This window comes from Rhea americana, unplaced genomic scaffold (genome assembly GCF_003343005.1).
Source record: "Rhea americana isolate MKP2758 unplaced genomic scaffold, rheAme1 scaffold_73, whole genome shotgun sequence".
NCBI lineage: Eukaryota > Metazoa > Chordata > Aves > Rheiformes > Rheidae > Rhea > Rhea americana.
In genome coordinates this window covers 1,125,935-1,142,998 of record NW_028186901.1, presented here as the reverse complement: position 1 = coordinate 1,142,998, position 17,064 = coordinate 1,125,935, and the positions used below count along the sequence as shown (strand labels likewise).

General features: G+C 38.9%; 1 protein-coding gene across 1 annotated transcript in view; it reads left to right on the top strand.

Annotated features, from left to right (window-relative positions):
* CELF4 (CUGBP Elav-like family member 4) overlaps window positions 1-17,064 on the top strand; it is a 710,880-nt gene that overhangs the window by 84,660 nt on the left and 609,156 nt on the right. The window contains exon 2 of the mRNA XM_085321945.1: window positions 4,559-4,641. Coding sequence (XP_085178071.1) covers window positions 4,559-4,641 — 83 coding nt within the window. The remainder of the gene's footprint in view (window positions 1-4,558; window positions 4,642-17,064) is intronic.

Here is a 17,064-nt window from a genome sequence, read left to right as displayed (position 1 = left end):
AGAGTCTGCCAGGATACCTGTGGCTGTCTGCCAGACTTAAAACAAGAAGGGGGGGGGGGAGAAAGCCCCTAACTAGTTACTGATGTGGCCAGTATGCATCATCTTCATCTCCCACAATATATAGTAAGGATTGAAGTACAGAAAATGCACATACTTGAGGTAGCTGGAAATTTAGAGGTATTCACGGATTGAATCTTTTGCTGTGAATGTACAACCTTGCAGCTAAAAGTCTGCACTTGAGATTGTTGTGCTGGAGTCCTGCACTCAATGCAGAGAACAAGTGTCTTCAGAGGTTTATTCCTCTCATTTATGCTAGGTTAAATTCTTGCCATTGATGGTAGACTCTTGGATAACTAACTTCAGCTAAACCTGAGATAAGTGAGCAGTGCTTCTTAACTGTTGGGAGATGCTTATCTGGTTGAAAGTGACTGAATATCAGTGTTAAAGGAAACTGATGCGCTGAAGTGAGTGTTGAGATACAGGGTTAAAAGGTTTTGCCTTTGTCCCAGGATGAACTGAGTACTAGCAGGGTGAAATAATTCTGTTTCTCCATGAATGCTGTTCAGCTTCTGTGTGGCTCCTAACTGTTCTGCCTCCCAGGCTTGTGCAAAAATCTTCAGGAAACTTATTCTGGGTTTGAGGTTACCATAAGTGCGATCGTTATCCATCTGTATTCCATGCAATTATTATTTATGTTATTGAATTCCCTGGAGGTAAAATTAAAATAAAGCTTTTCTTTTTTTTCCATCTCCAGCTCCTGTTTTTATTTCCTCTTTCTCTTTAACAACCTTGTTTCCCAGGAGACCACTTGATGTGTTCTCATGTTTCCAAGAGACTGCAGTTCAATAGGTTGAGAGTTAATTGCCAGCTGGGAGTTTCCAGATGTTTATGCACTAGCCCAAAGAGCTGTCCACTGGTAGCAAATGAACAGCTGGAAAGACAATCCAAACAAAGCATCTTTCAGCTGATTGACACATGTCTGGAAAACTTGGCATGTTTGAAAGAAATGGAATTGAAATTAGGAACAGCTAGGAGCAAATCCTTCATTATCAATAATTAGTCAATTAGATTTTTTTGTTCAAATTCAGATATAATTCTCAAGCACTGTACTCAGTCATTATCACCCATGCAAGTAGATGACAGAAATAATGCATAGCCTTCACCCTATCTTTCCTTGATGTGTTCAGAAATACTGATTATACTAGGCTGTTCTGCAGGGCTCGATCATGCAACTGATTTATAATAGGATATGAAGCCTTTCACCCAGCAGTCAGATTCATATCCACCCCAAACAGCTGATGGCAAACGAGCTATTAAGTAGAGCTACTTAAGAATTTTCCATAAAGGTGATTGTTCAGTGAAAATAGGTGTCTCTGAATAAAAACAAAACTTTCTATGGAGAAAACTGATCATTCTGAAACTTTCTGAGAAATCAAAATGAGAAGGGGAAAAAAAATTTTACCAGTTTGCTGCCTTTGTGAAATCCAATAGTTATTTCATCTGGTATTTCAGGGCTCAGCAGTTCAGAGTGTTGTATCCTGTGGTATTAGGGTTTGAGGCTTGGTGCTCTGTCCTTTGAGCAGTGTCCTCCAGGAAGCATTGTATGATTTAAATGGGCCATACTGATTCACAGCGGAAGAGGCAGCCTATGGAGGGCATCAAAATTTTGATGCCTAGCCTCCACTAGGCATCAAAATGCCATGGACAGTTCAAGCGTTTTGCTGTTTGGGGTTGGAGGCAGGGTGACAGGGGCAGGCAACAATCTTCTTGTGACTCTTCCCAGTGCACCAGGAGCTGAAATATTGGAAATTCTTACAGGATCAAGTAATAGGTTTCTGCTATTTTATTACAATCCAGCTGATAATGCTTTAGAAAAATGTTATTCTTGCTGATACTCTTTTTTTATACTATAAAGCGATTTCATGCAAAAGTTGAAGGTATGACAAAAGGATGGGAGCAGCGAAAGCCACACCCATAAACTGGCCTTTTCCAGTCCAAGTGTCAGGTTTATCATGAATGAGTAAACTCTGTTTTTCCAGCTGTCCATAGCTGGAATGAGGTTTTTCATGGGCTCTAAGCTCTCAGGATTCACTTGAAGTAAATTTGATATTTTTCTTTAAATACCTTTTTGCCCAATAAGATCTGGACAGAGTATAATTCAAGTGCATGATGTAATCTAAGGAGTAAGGTGTTTTTAAGAAAACCTTCAGGAAAGACTTTTGCCCCTGAAAAAGCATTCCTTTTCTTTGATGTCAGAGCATATGCAAACCCTGACTAGATTTCCTCCTCTTCATTTCAAATTCGTGTCCCAAGTGCCTTGTTTGGGAGTTGGTGACGTTTTCATGAATTCTATTAAATAGTGTTTGAGTTTGATACTTCCAGCCTTTGCACAAACATCTTTTGGAGAGGACTTCATAAGGGTTGTTCCCTCCTGAGAACTTACTCCCACACACACCTTCTGTGGATCTTGGAAGGAAACATTGCTCTTACAAAGAGAGGAGGAGTCTGCTGTCTACTCCATCTGAATTACAGTCACGAAGTGGTAGGAGTTGCAGGACATTGTTACCCTGAACTGTCGTCATGGCCATCACAATAAGGAGAAAAATATAGCTATCATTATGGGAGCTTTACACTGCATAGTTTATCTCTATAACAGTGCACTATGATGTGCCTAATTAGACTGTATCAGCTGTTCCACGTCTGCTACTAAAGGGAGACTTTCTTATTGTGTCTAGTCAACAGAGAGCTCTCAGCCTGTGATTTAGCACTGAAATTAAATTTAAGCATAGTTTCCCATTTGATTATCAAGCTATAGGTGACTTTTAAGGATCTTTTTCAATCCATTACCTCCACTAGCTGTAAACGCTCTGCCAGAGTTTCTTACCCTTCTCTGGGAGATGCAAACAAACYGAAAACTCATTCATTTAAAGTTAGAGGGGAATTAATCCAAATAATTCTAATTAGAGGATACAGACTTTTACTGTTGTTCAGCTGCCTTCTTTGTTGACTTTGCTCGTGAGACTTACAATTATTGAGACATAATATATTTGGCTGGAATACACCGAAAGGAACAAGACCTTCGGAAAGCAATGTAGGGTAAGAAATAGGGCAAAAATTAATGTCCTTCCCTCCCTGCCCCCTGTCACACTGCAACAATCACCCATCTTATGATTTCATAGTGAGGGGAGTAGRGTGACTTCCATAAAATAATCTTTAAGAATATGTATAAATTCCTATCAAGTCCTTGGTGTGTACTAACACATTAAGAACACTATAAAGTAGAAAGGAGCAAGTGTAGATCTAACTAATATTTTATGAGGAACCTAAGGACCTAACCTCCTTTATCTAAGGATGAAACAGTGGATATTGTCTGAACAGCAAGATCACAGTGGTGATTTGGGCCCAAAAGACTTCATGTTCTAGCGCTTGCTTACCTTTTGTGTATTTTATAATGTGTGCAGAGGAGAAGGTGAGTGGGTCGAGATTAGGTTATGGAACATGTACAGAGATACTGTCGAGGAAACAAACTTGTGCTGCTCTTGGAAGATGCCCACAACTTGATGGACATGCTGCCTGAACCTTGAAAGATACGATATCTCCACTTCAAGGAGCTTGTGAGATTGCAGATGTTCTGTAGTAACTTCAGAGAAAATGTCCTCTGCATAACAAGCACTACTTTTGCTGCAGGAACTGGCAGGTTTTCAGTATACTGCAGTAAGCAGGAATAATCTGATCACATCAAACACAAGTGATACAAGACATTGCAACATTGACTGGTTATACAAGAAGGGGAAGCACGGGGTTGAGCAGGAGAGCTGGGGCAGAGTTTTTGCCCTGCTCTACCATGACAGGGCTTTAGCCTTTATAGTTGATAAGCTAACTTTCTGGAGAGACCAAAGACATGATCTACTGGAGTGGCTCTGGAGTCCTTATGATTTGTAAAGCAACATGGATGTTTGGATCRTTTGGTCTTTGCTGTGATCATCTTTGTATGCGTGGCTAGAAGCCGATGAGCCCTTGCAGTAGCGTGTGCAGGGTGGTGTCTTTCTGGTGTGAATGCAAACAGGGAGATTACTTGTGGATGCAAATTAGGCTAAATAATAGGTGTAGTCCTCTGCAGTAGGAAGTTCTAAGTCCTTGTATGCCCTTTGTTTGAAGTACTTGGTGCAAACGAAGAGCACGAGACCTCCAGCATGTTATGGCAGTAAGGGTCTTGCTCCCAATGCTGCTGCTCAAGCAAAAGTAGGATCTTATGCCTCACCTTGCTACCGTATGTGTTCTCTGAGATCATTAATCCTACACAACCCTGTGTACCTGATACTTAAACATGTATTCAAATAAAAATAAGCATTCATATTTATGCTTCACCAGGACTTAGAAGAAGTGATGATAGCTTCATTTCTTGACTCTTCACTTGTGAAGAGTCTAAAAAGAAATTTTATGGCTGTTTTACTGGGAATGAGATGATGATGGGAAAGCACTTCGTTCTATATCCCAATTTTAAACTCATCAGCTCTAAAATACTGCTCTTACTGAGATTTTTGCCTTCTGTTTACAGGCTGTGCCTTCCTAACATACTGCGAAAGGGAGTCTGCTCTAAAGGCCCAGAGTGCACTGCATGAACAGAAGACACTGCCAGGGGTGAGTCCAGATTTTATATATATACGCRTATATATTTCATAATCTAAAATGTGTTACATATGGAGTTCCCAGTGTGGATTTGGAAGCATGATGTCTTTGGTTGCTTGAATGACTCACTGTTTGCATTGTGCAAATAAAATCAAGATGCCACCAGGCCCACTGAAGTGGTTTCTGTGCACAAAAATAAAAGCTTTTTCCTCTTATCAGGAGACAGGTAGAGGTAATTAACTGGTTATGGGCTGAATTCTTGCTCAAGTGAGGAAAGGCTTTAGACTTCTGACCTCTCTAATGAAATGCTAAAAGTGCTTACCAGGTACTATCTCTCAGTATYTTTATTCTCTGAAGCAAGGTGTGGCAGCAAGAAATCAAGAAACAGATCGCATTATTGAGTTATCACAGAATGAAAACATATTCCTGATGACAAACTGGTTTGACTCAGTTACTTTAGTATTCAAGCAGCTGTAGCAGATTGGAAAGGCGGTGAGACAAGAAGAAAAGAGAGAGAGAGAGGAGACAAACACAAGATAATGAGGAAAATTATTCACGTGAGCAAGATCTAAGGTTTAGACAGCACAAGTGGAACTAAAAATAGAATCAGTATTATGTGGGGAAGACCTGCCCTGCTGGCATATGGGTTTTCAGTTTAGCAGTAGTGGGAGGAGGGAGGGGGAAGACTATTTAGATTCAGCTGGGATGCATGGACTGGAAACAGCTGAGTGCAGTACTCTGGTGCTGGAAAAGCATTGGTTTGACTCTRTCACTGAAGCCAGTGATCAAGTACTTGAGTATAATCCTGAAGGTTTCAGGTTGTATCTAAAATAACAGGTGACTGGCCCCGAAAAGTCTTTATTAGTTAATATTGAGAGACAAGTCTGTTCACTCGTAACTTAGCTCTCTACAGAACTCGAGAGGTGCTGCACTAGTTGCTCCATGCTGCTGAAGATAGTGCTGGTTTTGTTCTGCTTTCTGGTTCTGTTCTGTTTGTCATCCTGGGTCTATTTACCTATATCTTTGCAACCTTGCCAGTATGGAGATGCCCACGCACCTGCTCATCTGCATCTATCTTTGCCTTGAATGCCGTATCTTATGTAAATACGTAAATACTTCTTTCACTAAAAATACACTTCTGTCAGCTGACAACAACTTCTGAATTATTTTTTTTAGAAAAAACAATTAGCCACAGACTAAGTGACTTGAGTCTTATTAGRATTTAATTTTTCTCCTCTCATATTATGATATTGACAGATAATACTTTCCTCTTATTTTTTTCTGTCTGAATAATGGAGCTYAATGTATCGAAAACACCTTTTGAGTAGGGATGCTTTGAGAAACAATTTCATTTACTCAAAATTTTCTGAAATAAGCTTGAAAGTGGCATATGTGCAAGTATCAAACCTAGAGCTATGCTTATGGTGAATGGTGTTGTATATTTAAAAGATGCTAACTAAAATTCCAATTGTCCTTGCTGAGTTTATTTGTCCCTTATTAACAGTCAGACTACTAGCTCACATATGGAGCTCATACCTTTTGTGTCTCATCTTGAAGCTATGTGATATCTCAATGAAGTCAGTGGACTAGTGAGGTTATAGAGGGCTCAGATTAAAAAAAAAAAAAAAGAACTTTTCTTTATGTTTACACGTTTCTGAATCTTAGCTTGCATTTTAGGGATTTTTGAAAGCTATTGTCTCAGACAATGGCAAAATTCAACCAGATTTGTATTAAGACAAGATTTTGCAAACTGTGTTGCCTGGTCCTAGACCATAGTGAGAACATCTTGTTTTGTGTCTTATTTCTTGTTTCTATCATGTGTAGCCCAGACTGACTATGCTGAATTCAGATGGCTTTTTTGTTATGCCAAAGTGTAAAACAAACCAGGATCTGGCTGAAYTGGGAACAAAGAATCTTCCATGCCTAAAATAACCTGGTTTTTAAGAGTTCTGAGCTCTGATCTCTATCATATTCATTTTCAGTTCTATTTGTCTTGAGATAAAGCCTTACTTTCCACCAGCAAACCCTATGCCTGCAGTTTTCTGCCAGGTTCCTGAACTCATCTTCTGAATGATGTCACTGTAGTTTATTTAAGGAAACCAGCCTTGTGTCTTGATAAACTATCGTGCCTGGATACTGTTTTATGTTTCCTATGTGAGTAGCAAAGAATTATTTATGACTTACCTGCCTGTATTTGATAACATGCACTGACAATATCAAGCATAGTTCATCACCATAAAATAGGAAGCTCTTGTAAGGTCAAGGGTCTAAGTCCTCATTCACATGAATTCACAAATAATACATATATAACACCTACTCTTGACCTTTCAGCATTTGTGACACAAACAGTATCACCGAGGAACTATGGAAAATTAACAAGTCTCGTATAGGAAAAAATAAATAATACTACAGTGAGTTGTTAAATTGAGATGCTTTTCCCTCTCCTCAGTAAACTGTATGTTTCCCTGCCCTTGCAGTATTGCTGTTTGTGTTCTTTCTATTATAAAACAGAATTGAGTCATTTTTAATAATATGCACATGAATGCTAATGTATGGAAATAGTGAAGCATCGGGAGTTTGTGTCCAGATTCAGATGCCTTGCCTCTTAGCTATGTATCACTGTGTTTTTACTGGAGTGGCTACATGCACATATTTTACAGTAATTACTTTCTGAATGTGCTTTGTAAGATGACAGAAATATGTTTCACATATTTCTGTGTTATATGTGGGACATAAAGTCATCTTGTGGAATAATCAAAAGACTTCCAAGCAGGTATGTGTTGATTAATAAAGTCTTTATAGTACTTTGTTTTGGGGCAGGAAGGAAGCATGATAGATATTTTGTAGGAACCAGAAAGGAATATAAAACAATTATCAGTTGAATACTTTTTATTTAGATTAATTAGGCTGTTTTGGACAGTTTGAAATTCTGCCTTGCCTAAAATTGAAGACTAAGATAGTAGGGTATGTATGTATGTGTAAAGAGTACTTCTGTGAGTGTTAGATGATTCAAATTCTAATGTTTTATTTGTGATTGTTTATTTTACATATAATAGGGTAGCTGAATGATGAAGTATATTAGTTCTTTAATAATTTATAGAAATGCTTTGATGTTACAGTAATTACATTAAAGGTCACATATCAAAGGTAATTTGGTTGAGCAGCTGTGATGGTTTCTCAGAAGCAATCAATATTGCTGTCCGTGGTGCTGATTTCACCAAGGGGACTGCCAGATTAAAGGAGGCTTATTACCAGCCAGACAGACACGAGGGAAATCAAGAACAGATTGGAGAGATGCACTATTCTCTTTCCCCACCTATAATTAACACTGTTCACCATAATCTGTGCTAATCCTTCATAGTGGGAAACCACTTTTTTCCCCCCCCCTGACATCATAAAAGCAAAAAAGGGTAATTTGGGGAGAGGGAAAGAGAAAGTAMGGGAAGTAAAAGTTGATTCACCCTTGGGATTTTTGATCCTAATATATCTCTCAGTGATAAAGTGAAATATCAGAAACACATTCCATGATCTTGGGGAAAGCAGAGGGAAAAAAGTGATCTAGGCAATGATAGTGCAGGGGACATGAGAATTATCTGCCTGCAGATTTGGTATAACATTATCTATTTGCCCCACAAAGCTCCACAGGAAATCAAATCAGGGAAATAAAATTATGTTTTAAGTGTAGTCATTCTGATTACAAATTATAGGGAAGCCAACTTTTTCTCCCCTTTCTTTTTTCTTTCTGAAGTGAATGGCAGAGGATAATGCTGAGAAATGTAATTATGCTATCAAGATCTACTTTTATTTATAGCACAAATAAACTGAGCTCATATATGATAAGCACAGCAGCATTTTTTCCTCTGGTTCTTTGTGGCTTTGTCAGGCACTGGGAATGAATAGTCTGAGTATATGTGGTTGGAGGCACTGCCTTTTCATATAATGTTAAAACCKCCCTGTAAGACTCAAAGAATAACTATGAAATTAATTACTAGGAAACTATTAACCTCAGAAATCTGCAGATCTTATTCAAGTTGGAGAAATAAGCAGGATTTTGTTGTTTTAGTATATATTTCTGAAAGCAAGAATGGTACTATGGATATACTAAATTGCTCAGAACATAATTAGTGTTTCCTTCTTAATAGTTCTTTGTCTCTTCAGCCACCTAAAACAAATACTGTTATAGTCACTCTTGTTCTTCTTCAAAAAAAGACTCCTTAACATTAAAAGATAGGTGGTTCATAAKACTGTTATTAAACCCTTGTTAAAAACTGATGAAGCTAAAGTGCTCAGTCTTYCAAAAATCTTGTGCATATTATTGCTCTCACTTCGTTAAAATTCATATGTGAAGAAAGACCCCTGAGCACAGAAGTCTTGCAAAATCTAGCCTTTCTTGAATCCTTGTAATGAGGCTTAAATGAGACACAGGTATCACACAGACCTTGTAAGAGTCCTGCATGTATAGCATGAATTTCACCCATTTAAGCAGACCTTGCTATAATTTTACAGTCTTACTGTCCTTTTTAATGTTTGAAAGGCTTTTCCAAAAGCTTGTTAGCCATGAAACCACATATCACCCTGCACACTGTGTTAAGCCAAAAGTGGTATCATATTCCCGCATGTTCTCATTTCAATTTTTTTTTTCTACCAATGTAAATTGCAATTTGGTCAGCAGTGGCAGGCTGGATGGGTTCCATTGATTAAAGTAGCCTGCTGAACACACAGCCTGCTCACCATGCCCTTTAGATTTTGCAAGAAAACACATTTAATTGTTCCCTTGGGAGAAACATGTCTGTTTTCTGAAGTTAAAAATGAAGATGAAAAGGAATAAAAACAGATTTTTGAGGTAAGATACTGGCAAAAACTAGTCCTGTAGAAAATTCTCTAGTACTGTAAAATCTTTAGGTGTCAATGTCATGGTTAAAAATTTTTGTCTCTTTTCCTCCTCCTGACTGACCAGACAGTCAAAAGATTTTTGGATCATACTTTGTGGAAAGGAGGGGACAAGAAAGAGGGAGAGGAAACCATATGCACTTTCCATTTGCTAAAAACCCCTGTAGTTTGACAGTGCTGTTCTGTTCACCAGAYGAGATGAAACACCTGGGTCCTATCTGCTTGGTAAACATTAAAGTTCCATTTCACTAGTTAAAGATTGGCTTCTATATCCCTATACAGCAGCCGCTGGAATACAAAGTAAACTCTCTGCAATCCAGTCCAAAGAGCTTTGGAGCAAAAGGATACAGTGCAAGCATTGTGACAGAACCAGTATGTTGAATGCATGCTGTTATATCTCAGCTGAGACTGGTGTATTCATTGCGTTTGTGATTTATGACAAAGCTCAGATGTGCAAAATGTGAACTAGGCTTCTCAATTGTATTTGAGATTTGGTGAGAATTCMAAAAGGGTGTGCTTAAATTAAATTATTAAATGTATTGTATTTTCTTTCGCAATTTGACACCTTTTTGGCTTTCAAAGGGCAATTTCTAAGCTATTCAACAAAAGCTGTTGCTGGACCTTCATTTGCTTTATGTGTTATTCARTGACAACTTTTCTCTCTGACGTGTCTGCCATAGGAGGATCAATCTAATTTTATGTACAACTGTAAAGATGAATGATAAGTAGAAAGGATTCAGGCAAGTACAAGTTGAATAAATTATAAAGGGCAAATGATGACAGGACTGAGGGTCCCATGAGACAGTGATATGATAACAGAAACTAAAGAYGAATTTATGATGGATGTAGTTAGCATGTACTGAGGCTGTTAATTCTTCAGGGTAGTTTTACAACTTCTTGTGATTGGAGCAATCAAAGTATTTCATTTTAAAGAGATGCTGTATATTTTCACTTGTCTGTTCTGCATATTTGTATGGTCTCATTTATATGCATGGCAGTAAACTCCCATAGGCTAGTCAAGCTTACCTCCCATCAAAGGGCTCCTATTCTCCAAACCATAATGCCACTGTTTATGCATAAATAAAAAGATAATGTGTAAAGATYTGAGGGCAAACCTACATCTCAAAAAAGTTTCCATTTTCATAGCACACAGCAATCAGCTCAGATTCTGCAAGTGACTGAGCACCTTCAGCTACCTTCAAAGCCAAGCCAAGGGAYTGAGTTAGCTCACAGATCTGTGATGAAAAACTATATATAACAAGTTTCAGGTAGGTCAAATTTTAGGTTTAAGCTACTTTATGATGCTGCATCAGCTGCTCTTAAAGTTAGAAGCAAATCTGATCTTGGAGCATTTCTTGATTGCATTTCATTCATACTCTTATTTCTRTCTCTTGTTCCTTATTAAGGATATTTGCATGAAAATGATCTTTTTTTTCCTTCCTCTGAAGGATTCTCTTGTTTGTGAGTAATGCTTACTCTGGCCTACATTTGTGCATGCCATGGCTTTGATTCTGACTTCATTTACGCAAGTGTAAATCAGCAATGATCTGATTGAGGTCAAGGGATTTATGTGGTGAAGGAAAGAGCAGATTCAGCTATATTTGTCGCTGCTGAAATGATGTCATCGTGAACCAGTACCATTGCTCTAAATGAGGAAACAAATTTATACCAAGAATCTTTCCATCAGAATATCTGATCTCATAAAATGCTAAGCATCCCTGACTGTTGCTGGGCCATTAGRGAGCTCTCATGGGCTTTCTGCTGGAGGAAGTTCCAGCTCTGAACTGCAGGAACTGGAGATGGTCAGTGTCTGGGTGTCTCAACAGTATCAGCCCTTAGACACTACTCAATCCTAAACACTAGGAGGTTTCAGTGATATTGCACTAGTGATTCAAGTAACGACAGGATATATTCTGGAAGAATTCACAAGTAGTAGACCACTGTTTCTTATACTGTGTTATATGGAAAATATTGTTTATCTATACACACACTGACCAGTCCAGAGGTCATTTTTCCTAGGATAACCCTTCCATAAACACCTGTTTGCACTATGCTGTAATGAAGTATGCAGTGACTCTGGAATATTAAGCTATCCCTTCATTATGGATCACTGAAGCACTTGGATGAAGATGTTACACAACTCTGTTGATTTGGCCTTTCATCTGTGGCAATAATGCCTGCCTATATTATAGGTATACCAAATTCAACTGYACTACTTCTGGCTTACGTTGGTGTGTGCTTTCTGCTCTGTGCTTCTTTGTGGTGTGTACATGCTTTTAAATCTCTTGGATATTCATGGAGAGGTAAATTACTCCTAAAATCATATGCAAGAACTGAAGTTGGGTGGCAGTGGAAGTGTATATGTGTATTTCCAAAGTGGCAAAATAATTTGAAACTCAGAGAGGCATTTCTTGGTCTGGTTTAGTTTAGTTAGCCCCTATAATAGCAATGCAAACACTACAGCACAGACTTGAACATTGAGGAGCAACTTCAGYCCATGGCTAATTTCTGGGAGTGTACACAATAAGGACTTAAATTCTGGCTGAAACTTCTGAGCTATTTCTGTTAAGGCTTCTAATGCTACCTAGGCTAGGAACATCTATGYGTGTTGAAAACAGTTTAGGTGGACTGCTTTAACACAAGAAATGGAGGCATTGGCTGCAAACACTTTCAAAAAGCTCCTGTCCTGCATTAAATACTTTAAGTGCATGATTCATACATTTAACCGTGCTTAAAGTTAAGTACATCCTTTAAGGAATTAGCAGAAATCCTTTGGGAGTGGCAAAGCCTGTCCCATCTCTGCATATGGATAACTTTTGATAGGACCTGACATAATGCAACTTATTTAGCTTCTGTGCTTCACTTCTGCTGTGCTCTTGTTTTGGCAGGGAGAAAGTGGTGGAGAATGACTGGCCATGAGATTGCACTGTCAGTTTGGACAAGTAGCTACCTTAGTGGCTTTGCTCTGTGGAGTAGCTGCAGTGAGAGCCTTACAGTGGCACTGCATGTATGAGTTGCTGTACTTGGCAGGTTCCCAGCAATGTCAAATCTTTCTGATTAGTTTCTGTAAGTACAAAGACAAAATTAAGCCTAACCTATTTTTCAAAGAATAAATGCACATTTCCCATTTTTCTCCTTAATGGGAACCTTCTTATATCTTGTTTCCCATACTTTTTCTCCCCTACTCTGTTCAGCATTCAACTCCTTAAAAAAAAAAAAAAAAAAAGACTTCTTTCATTAAAGATCACCTTTTTAAAAGCACATGCCTTTAAATTCCTCTGATTCTGTACCTAATTTTAACTTCTAGATGCATATATTCTTTAACTCCAAATGAACTCCCTTGCTTTCCTCATATGGTTGGGAAGCTACCATTCCTCAAAGCTGTTTTCTATTGCATRTTTTTCTGTATCTCGTTGCAAAAGATAGCTTTTTGGTCATTGTCTTTGTAGGCAGATCTGGCAGAACAAGTCTTGTCCAGTTRTAACTAATCCTTTTCAAGCTCAGATTGCTCATTCAAACTGATGGAGTGAATATCTATTTTTTCTATTGTGTGAATGGCTTGATCATGTTTGTTAAATTGATATCTTATAAAACATGATGTCATGAGTTTCTGATTTCACTTATAGCTTTGATCAATATAATAGTACTTTGCTTCCAGGGTGGTGAAACTGGAATCTTTCTTTCTCTTTTTTTTTCCCCCCTTGGCCCTTTTCCTTGCAGCCAAAGTAAAGCTGKCTTATCCTGACAGTGGAACTGATCATCTTCCTCAGTAAACATCTGAGAGCTTGCCTCTGTCTTTCACRTTCCCTTGTAGTGTCCTCTCTCGGTAAAGTCACACAAGTACTTCATGTCTGGCTGAAGAACATTGCCTCCTTTTCTCCTCCATCACATCCTGCTCTACCTGTCTGTCCTTGTTGTCTCTTATCTCCTTTCAGACTTACTCGAAACATTACMCTGTGTTCACATAATGCCTGCCTGGTGAAATGAGTTTAGGTTATAGCTGCCAAGGCAGGAATGCTGCTGCCCAACTACTTCTGCCTTGGAGATCACATATTCTTTGCAGACAAGGGACGGACTAAGCTTACTGATTCTTCTCTCATTTTAAGACACTGTGTATATAAGCAGTAGAGCYATCTGCTTCTAAATCCAATGTTTCTTGAAACTATGAGACTTAGTGTATATGTGCTTTGTAGTGCTTTGCACATGTTGGCCAACAGAGAAGAGGCAATGTGGGAAGGGTTCATGCAATGCTTTCTGGTCTGCTCTTCCTTAGAACRACTGAGGAGAGACTAGAGTGATTTCTGTGCCTGTGCTGATTCTACAAGGGTGGGCAGGGGGATCCTGCAGTCTCACCATTCTGGTGGTAACAACCTGCTACTCTGAGTACTACTCTGCTACTCTGCTACTTATTTTTCCTATAACTGCACCCTTGCATTGCTTGATGTTGCATGCATCTTCATCTGACAAGGGAGAGGCTAAGACACTCCTGGGAAAGCTGGGCATAAAATGTCAGGAGCAGAACAACACATCCTGGGAAAATGTATGTATTTGTGGGARGAGATAGTGTGGATGAAATGTGAATAAACTACTAATAGTGAAATGCAGATGTGATACTCTTCAAGGGGAATGTCTTGGGTCTCAGTGGAGATTCCAAATTTATCTGTATTGCTGTGTGTTTCTCTTTATTTTTATTTTATTAAGCCTAAACCTTTTCTATCAGCACTCTGAACCCTAGCTGCCATAGCACAGTGGTAATGTCTTTAAAGTGAGCCTGTCCAAACTAATTTCGTTGTCCTTGTTGATTGAAGTGCAGCAATTAAGCAGACAGCACAAACGGGTCCAGATAAATTGGGTATTTACAATTATTTCAGTTTGGATAATCTAATGTGATGTTCATTGTGCAGCTAAGAAATGTGCTTCCCAGTGAGGGAGGCTCCCATCCTGTCCTCTCACTTGCTAGGTGAAAATTCAGAGGAATTCTACTGAGTCTTGCAGAGTTTAAGCTACTTTACATCACTGCAGCTCAAATCAGAATCTTACCCTCTTTCTGTAGATGCCCTGTAAAGCTGCCTCCCTTCAGCTGTGCTTGCACTTCAGAGATACAGCCAGGGGAGCTGGAAGGTCATGTCTTTTCTTCCTGGGCCAGGGTTGTGTTGTTGAACTCTTTCACTTTGGGGAATCTAGCTTTCTTTGAGTGCGTCTTTGCTCTCCAGCACAGAAACTGACTGACAACTGGAGTTACACTCCAGATCTGGCATTGTTGCTGACTTTTTGGATAGCATTGCAATCAGATTCACTCATTACTAATGCTTCTCTTTCCTGATATTAGCACCTKGGGACTATATTCTGACTTTCCACCAGTTCTGGTTGAAAACTCATAGCAATATCAGTTGAATGGCAGGTGATTTGCACTAGCAGATCAATAGAAAAAGGCTGATCACTGTTGCTTCCTGCCTCATTTCTTTGCAGGATATATTGTGTGTCCTTCTCTCTTCCTGCAGTGCCTCTCTACCCCCCGCCCCAAGCAATGCACTGTCTGAGCAGTCTTCACCAATGTAATTGCATTTAGGGCCAGCACTTTTCCTGCAGACCCTGGAGTGTGCAGTGCTTAGGTCTTGGTTATTAGTCTACACAATAAATGAAGCCCACTAGAAGAGGATAGTCAGGGCTTGGAGAAAGCCACCTTACTTGTTATCTGAGGAGGTTGTGTTAAGCCTCTGTAGTTATTAATCATACTTTTCCATGCAGATAGCTGAAGATTGAGTCACATTTATCCTCTTTGCTCTTCATTCTTTCACACTGCTATGCAAGCACTCTATTATCGTTGTTGTTATGATTATTCATAGCCCATCCAGTCAGCCAGGACTGCTTCTGAGATGCTGCTTGAAGTCTTGCACCTATGTGCGGTGGCTTCATGATACAGAACAGAGCCACTGGAGGTCTCTCCTTTTATATGCCGGAAAACATCCTTGAGAGTCCTAGAAAGTCTCTGCTAGCTATTATTGAATTGCAGTATCTTGTCCAGAGGCCAAAAGTTCTGAACAGAAGCCGACACTTTTAGAAGAGCTAGGTTTAACAGCAATCTTTTTGATGTTATTTGCTTTATCTTTTAATACCAGCTCTAACCTTGAACTTAGATTAGAGGACGTGCTACCCTGTAGCTCTTTAAAAGAGCATTAGGCTAGGTTTCAATCAGTGAATGACCCCCCTTTTCCTCTTCATTTTTAAATGCTTAAACTAAGATAGAAACAGATCTGTACCAGGTGTACTTAATAGTGTAAACCAAAATGATTAATAAAGGGGAAGCATTTATTCCATTGAAGAAATTGTCCTTATGTTTAAAATTTTCCTGGAAATATCTTTTTACTGCTTTCTCTCTTGCTCTCTCCTTGCTTCTGGTAATCAAAAAAAAAAAAAAAAAAGTTATTTTGTCCCCTGACCCCTCCCAACCTTCCCAAAAGACTTCAGTCATTCAGTCATGGAGAATTTGCTCCAATGAAATGATGGTTAAAGCAATTTTTCAGCTAACTTTATTCAGAATAGTTGACTGCACAACCAATTCAGTTGCAGATCACTTCAGTGTTTAACTGTTATGTACTTGCATACCTATTTTGCTTTGTATCCACATTCAGCTTTGTAGAAATTATACTCTAATTTTCATGTTCCACTTAAAGCCATTCACAGAAGAGCAGTTTTCTTCTGAAACAGGGACCAGATGGGGACATGCACAATCCTAAGCYAGTAAGTTCATAGTACGTAGTTCAACATCAAGCCTGTTCAAAATCACCAGTTCAGCCAGTTGCTAAAACCTAGGTATGCTTCATCCAACCTGCAGTTTGAGTCACCATATCTAGCAGTCTGGCCATCCTAAAAATCACTCTACAATCTATGAGGAATGGCACATGATCAGAATGAACGGTTCATCCTTTTCTTTTGATGGAGGCAAATAAACTCCTAACCTTGATTTCTCCTTAAGAAGCCTAAGTATAAGTGGGTCTATTTCCCTCACTTTTGCAATGATGACATTGATACAGGTTGCTTAAACTTTCCAAATGCTGTATTTAGATAGTAATCCATATCTAGTGGAAATCATCATTACGATCTTGATTTGAAGGCCTGCTACTCTGCCAGCTCATGGCCTGGCTCACCCTTTTCTGTCCTAGCCCAAACAATGTGTTTAATAACACACAAGACACTAGAGCTCTCTAATTGGGACTTATAATTGATTTTTATTTTTAATAGAATTATTTTCATCTAGAAAATATCAGTTCAAGACCATCCCATTTGAGGGACTTATGGTTTTTTGTTCAACTATGAGACTAGCATCTTGGATCTATTAGACAATTTTAATTTAAATGAGGAAGCTGGAAAACAGAAACAGAATCAAACGGGCAAGCATGGCATTTGCTTGGCATGTAGAGCTAGCCAAGTATGAATTCATGCCCTACATAATTAAGAACAGAACTGGCCCTAGTCTTCCTCTCCTGACCCCAGTTAAGTTTCTTAGCTTTTTGAAGAAAATGTTTGCACATGCACCTCTTTCTT